The sequence below is a fragment of the Perca flavescens genome, chromosome 6, assembly GCF_004354835.1.
Source record: "Perca flavescens isolate YP-PL-M2 chromosome 6, PFLA_1.0, whole genome shotgun sequence".
NCBI classification, from domain to species: Eukaryota; Metazoa; Chordata; class Actinopteri; order Perciformes; family Percidae; genus Perca; species Perca flavescens.
In genome coordinates this window covers 17,575,491-17,581,564 of record NC_041336.1, presented here as the reverse complement: position 1 = coordinate 17,581,564, position 6,074 = coordinate 17,575,491, and the positions used below count along the sequence as shown (strand labels likewise).

At 38.1% G+C, this 6,074-nt stretch overlaps 1 protein-coding gene across 1 annotated transcript; it reads left to right on the top strand.

Annotated features, from left to right (window-relative positions):
* Nucleotides 1-1,174: 1,174 nt before the first annotated feature.
* cox6b2 (cytochrome c oxidase subunit 6B2) lies at nucleotides 1,175-4,643 on the top strand. The gene is made up of 4 exons (XM_028581070.1): nucleotides 1,175-1,264; nucleotides 1,750-1,888; nucleotides 3,719-3,819; nucleotides 4,319-4,643. Exons 2-4 carry the CDS (start codon nucleotides 1,783-1,785, stop codon nucleotides 4,370-4,372), a joined length of 261 nt encoding a protein of 86 aa, XP_028436871.1. The 5' UTR covers nucleotides 1,175-1,264; nucleotides 1,750-1,782; the 3' UTR covers nucleotides 4,373-4,643.
* The last annotated feature ends 1,431 nt before the right edge of the window (nucleotides 4,644-6,074 follow it).

Here is a 6,074-nt window from a genome sequence, read left to right as displayed (position 1 = left end):
CAAGAGAAGGGTGAATTTACACACACATATACAATTTAAGGCCTTATTGGGAATATTGCATTCTGTATTATACACCACAAAGCAATCTAGATATCTATATTTTGGTCTGTCTGGATTATACACAAATATGGGGTCTCTGTTTCATCCTAATAAAGTTTAGTTACATCAAACATGGTTTCAAAGCCACATAAGATTCTCAAGAATGTGTCCATTTAAATCCTGTACAATGTTGTGATTTTTATTGGAACAGATCACAAAACATACAGAGGACCCAGTTTGATGTTTAGCTGGAAAGAGGATAAAGGAAACACTCACAGCGAGACAGGAAGCTCAAGGGAGCGACAGAGACACCTGCGATCTTTGACCTTTTCTTTGACAGGAAGATGGCGATGGAAAGAGAAAGGAGACTGGCTCTGTGTCCCAGTTCAGGGGATGGATCCTCCAAAATCTGCATTTCTAGACCGAATACGTCATCAACACGGGTCGATAACCCTTTTCCCATTTCGAAGGCTCCTCCACTGATTCAAAGTGTCACTGAGGGAGAAGAGAACAGGTTACTTCAAGTTAAATGTGGATAACATGTACAATAGCCGTAACATTAGCCTGATATTATCATAAGTCAGCATCATATTGATACAACAAATTAGGTCTGACTGTAGTTGGCCTCCTTGCCAATCATATATAAGGAACAGAAGAATACAGACTATAGGCCTACTTTGAGTGACTTTGTCAAACATTAAAAATAAATATTTAATCAAAAGGACTTTAAAATTAATTCTACGTTCAACTGGTTACATCATAAATGCTGTGTTTTCTTGTCACCTGAGGGAACTCCTGTCAATGACTTTGAGCCAACAATCTGATTACTTTAGACACCACTTGAGAAAATTTAACTTTGACAGTTTAGCAATGATTTGTAACTTCTAGGACTTTATATATTTTAACTTGAAATATCTAAGCCAAGCCCAAAGATTAATTTTTTTATATGTAGGCTACTTAAAAATTGATTTATTGAAAGCAACACAAATTCAAACTGACCACAGCAGTCCTCTTCAGAGGAAGCCATACTAAATTTAAAATTAGTTCTAAATTTTATTGCTCAACAAAAATGAATAAAACATATTTTAGAAATATATAAACTTCATGTATTTTATCTATGCTATACTCCCACCCGTCAGCCGATATCCCAGCATCCTTAGCGCGTCGACGTAAGAGGGCATGTTTCCGGAGCGGACCGAGGACACACATCAAGAACTGTCCCAAGGTTAGCTGTTGTTAACTCCTAAACTTTGTGTGCTTTGTGCAAACTTTAAGCTTATATTGCTCAAGCTCTCTGATGTTTTGACTTACCAAACTCCCGGAACAACAGACGTCCTCAAATGTGTTGTCTAACAAGATCTAGCTAGATATATTAACTGTTAGCAACGAGCTAACAGCTAAGATTAGCTAGCTAACTGACAACACTTTGTCAAGCTATGCAAACTATGCTAGCTTGTATTCAAAGATATGTGGCCGTGTCAATATTTGTTTCTGACAATAAACTTATCAGAGTTAGATAGTTATCATTAGGTTTGATAAATGACAAAGCTAACCTAAATATAACATTGATCACCACGGTATATTTAGCTTAGCCAGATAACATTGAGCATTATACTGACCGTAACACTGGGGTAGCTCCGTTCATTTAAGTTTTTTTTTATAATGCCTCATCAGCTGTGAGTTGATCCACCCTGTGTCTGTGTGTTTTAGTATCGTTCATACGTGTGATTGAAGCTCATAAAGATGTCTGACACTTTTGATGAGAAGATCAAGAACTACAGGACGGCTCCTTTTGACGCCCGATTCCCCAACACCAACCAGACCCGCAACTGTTTCCAGAACTACCTGGGTGAGAACATGGATCAATATGTTGTGATTATTCGTTTATAAGACTGGGGTAAAAGTTGATAAAACTGTTCGGACACAGCATCCAAGGACAGGACACTGAGAAAATACCTGAACTTGTCATGATGTGTATACTGCATCATAATGTTTGTTTAACAAACTGCATGAAATGTTTGTCAAAGCACTTACACATACATAAACGTGGTATTTTTTTAGGTGCACCAATAAAATGTGCATTCATCAGCAAGTTTTTGGTTTTGGTAAAATCTTTTGTATACATTTATAAAATCTTGTGTAGAAACGACCATCAAATTTACTCTGTTCCCCACAAGATAGCTGGCAGTTAACGGTAGCGCGCAAATCAGGCAACGGTAGCACGCAAATCAGGCATAGTTTAACTTCTAAGAACATTTTCACTTGAAATTAAAATATGACCTCCACGTGACATTGGTAGTAATAGGTACACACAAGTCACAGTTCAGTTCATAGCCCAGTTTAGGAGTGATGGTTTAGTGCGAGTTCGGAAAAAGTGGGGAAAAAAGCAGATGCATAAGGATACGTTTATTTTCATTTATTTTGAACGGACTGTAGTGCAAGTATCAAAAGACAGACACAATCCTCTTGCTGGGGACTGAGGTAACATTTTGCCACTGGCAACTTTGGTAAACTATTTTCATTATTAAAACAAGGAACAACAAAAACTTTTATTACACTGTACGAACACTGAACACTTTCCCAAAAGGTAACAGGACACAACAGGCAATAGAATAATAAAAAACTGAGCTTTTTCCTTCATCTGGGTGATGTCGTTGAATGTGCGTAAGCATGTTGGCTGTGTTTCGATTCACATATCCTAATACACCGTCCTTGTTTTATACATAACTCTCTAACTTAAGCACCTGTAGCTAACGGCGTACAGCTAACCGTTTCCGGGCACAACTCGTGCTTGTGAAATTTGGTTCCGTATTACGTGCATCAATGTACAGTACATACCGTAGAAGTGGGCCATATGGCGAAAATCAAGAGAATGAAGGAAACACGGCTGTGTGCACCGAACCGTGACCCACATACTGTGACGGTTCGGCATAAATACACAAACCGTCACAGCTCTAATTGGTAGTATTTGAAATTACTTTTTTAACAAGTTCAGCAAATTATCAACTATATACTCAACTGGAATCCGTATTCTGATTAATCCATTGGTCATAAAACACAACAAAAAATTGAAGGGCCTAACCATTACTTATCCTCTGGTATGCAGGTTGGTTCAGATGTTATTAGCCATGTTGTTTCAGGTATTAGCCCTGTCATGTTAGGCGCCCCACCTGAGTAGGAGGGGACCTTCCCCTTTCCTCCCAAGGTGAGGTGAATAAGGCGGTGTGTTGTGCCAGTTCTTCCTCAGCCTTCACTTCACAAGCACCACACAAAATATTGGCCAATTTTATTTAAGGTGATTTAAAAAAAAATAATAATAAATACAAAAGGGATAATATTGTGCTTGAGCTCCAAGCCCACCAAACAAATCAGTTTCTTTCTATTAGGACAAAACTTAAATTGTCTGAGGTGTCTTTTATAATCATGTAAGGTTATAACTAAAATTAGTTTTATGAAAACAGCTTCATCATAGTGGTATGGTTATTACTTTTCGCTTCGGATTGAAGCTTGATCATCTTGCTAATAAAATGTAGCAAAACAACAAAATCTCTGGTCATTAATTTGTTCCCTCCAGACATTTTCATGCTGGTACTGACTGCCCCTTTGATCTGTCGCTTCGGTTTTTTTTATGGTGTTTTTAGTATGAACATTGTCACATTTTTGTTTTGTTTTGCTCCAGACTTCCACAGGTGCAACAAGGCCCTGTCAGCCAAAGACCAGGATGTGGCTCCCTGTGATTGGTACCAAAGGGTTTACAAGAGCCTCTGTCCCATGAGCTGGGTAAGTTATAGGATAACAGCTAGTACCCTTATGGGAAGGTGTATAAAAGTGGAAAGCACCGCTACACTTCTTTCTAATAGTTTCATTGGACGCACACACTGAATGTTGTTGGTGCTGACTAGACAAGATTAGCTAATGTATCCCAGAGACACTCATTGTTTTCCTGCTTCTTGATATTCTGAGTTGTGTGTGTGGTTTTGCTTCTCTGTAATTTATTTTTGCTTTGTTATCTCTAGGTAGTCTCATTAATTTTCAGATTCTTTTAGAGCTGCTGCAGCTGTTGAATTGATGAGGCAATTTGTAGATGACATCAGATAACAGCTGTGAGACTATCTTAAACCACATTCTGTACCCAAGGCCTAGACATCTCATATATGTGTCTGTGTTCTAGGGACTGACATGAAACTACTACTGTTGATGTAAAGCTACAGTTCTGCTGATGCTTAAACATTAGTTTGTTGTCAGATGGGTCTAATGTTTTCTCTGATATCTCCCGCAGGTCGGCAAATGGGACGAGCAGATAGAGAATGGAAGTTTCCCGGGAAAGATCTAAAATCGGCCACCTTTATTGATCAGGACAGTTCACTGCTAGACATGCTGTTGCACCTTTACCTCTGTAGTGTGCCTCATGACATCTTCAAAACAGCTAACAAACCATCATCAATAATGTTAACTGTTATTAACTTTAAATATAAACACGCACAACTTTTTACCTTGCATGTTAAGGTCTGAAGTTTTTTCTCAGTCTATTGTAAAGTACTCTTCGGCTTTGTTTGATCAATAAATACTGTGCGGATTTAATTAAAAGGGTGTTGTTCATTAAACCGTTTCAGTACTTTGTCATATTTTATTTACCTGTAGGGCATTTTTCCAAGCTAGACACAGTAAACGGTTTTCTTAAATTGGTTCCTTAATTCCACAAAGCAAGCCTGGTTATGAACAATACCCATTCAGGGGTAGATGTAATGGTTGCCATTAAGATTTCAGTTTAACTTGCAGAGACCTGTAGTCTCTCTGGATCACCTAACATAGCCTTCAGCTGTATTGATTTTTCTGCTCTGTATTCTCTTCTTCAAAGTATTCCAGACTATATTCACACTGGAGATGAAGCGCTAAAGCGCATAACTTTTTGATACAAAACGTCCGTTACATTCAAGCCATTGCCAAATGAGTTGATACAAAGCTAATTAAGACTATCAGCTCCACACAACTTTGGCTACTAGCAACTGCGTGGGGGGTGCACAACGGAAGGCTTGTATCATATGCGCCGACAGTGTTGTTGTTATTACTTAGAATTACTCATGGGGGTGACAGAAACTACACTCTATAGCTGTAAATTAGTTGTATCTGAAACACCTCTCAGGTCTGTCTAGTGTAAAAACTTAATATAACAAAGTGTTTCCAGAGGGTGGCAGTGGTGTTAAAACCAGATGCTTGTTTTGGTGTAATACTCTATTTTCACCACACTGTGGCACAGTTGAACTGTATCTCTGACTAAACGGCTTACAAGTGAATTCTTACTATAAAGCTTATTGATGTAGGGCAACTGAATATGTATCTTTGAGGACCAGTATCTGATATATTTAGGTTAATTTGATGCTCTGAATCAATGTGGCACATTGACTATTAAAGGAGTTTAATCAATGGGTGCGATAGGCAGTGTTGACATGCAGTTAGTGCTGCAAACTCCAACAAGTACTGATCTACTGAACTGATTAAAGTCTGGAAACCACACATTAGTTCATTTCATCAGAGGTGGATATGCAATATGTGCATGTAACTTGGCGTTCACTGCAACAGAAGTAGAAGAATGTCAATGACTTCATGATGCAAATAGTCTGAAAATGTTCAGATTTACAGGTTTCACAGAACACACGTTAAAAAAGGAAAGGGTCTTGCCTATACTTCCTGTTCAGTCTATCTAAACACAGCACCTAATGTAATACAGTATATCTTAAAAATATATATAAATGACTTTCAGTACTGAAAGTGTAGGCTGTGCTGAATTACCAAAAAGCATACACAAAGATTCTCGTCTTTAGATTTTCTCATTCATTACTTTCATTCAAAAGAAATATTCAACATGTTCAGTTCGTCAAACACAGTGTTGTCTTCTACATTCCCTCTCTAATGTGTATAATTATTATTTTATCGGTCGGACAAGAATTAACTTGCTCCTCTTTACCAGGATTTCACTGTTTACTTCACGCTGCCATTGTAGGTGGGTTTAACCTTCAGGATCTTAAGAAACATGC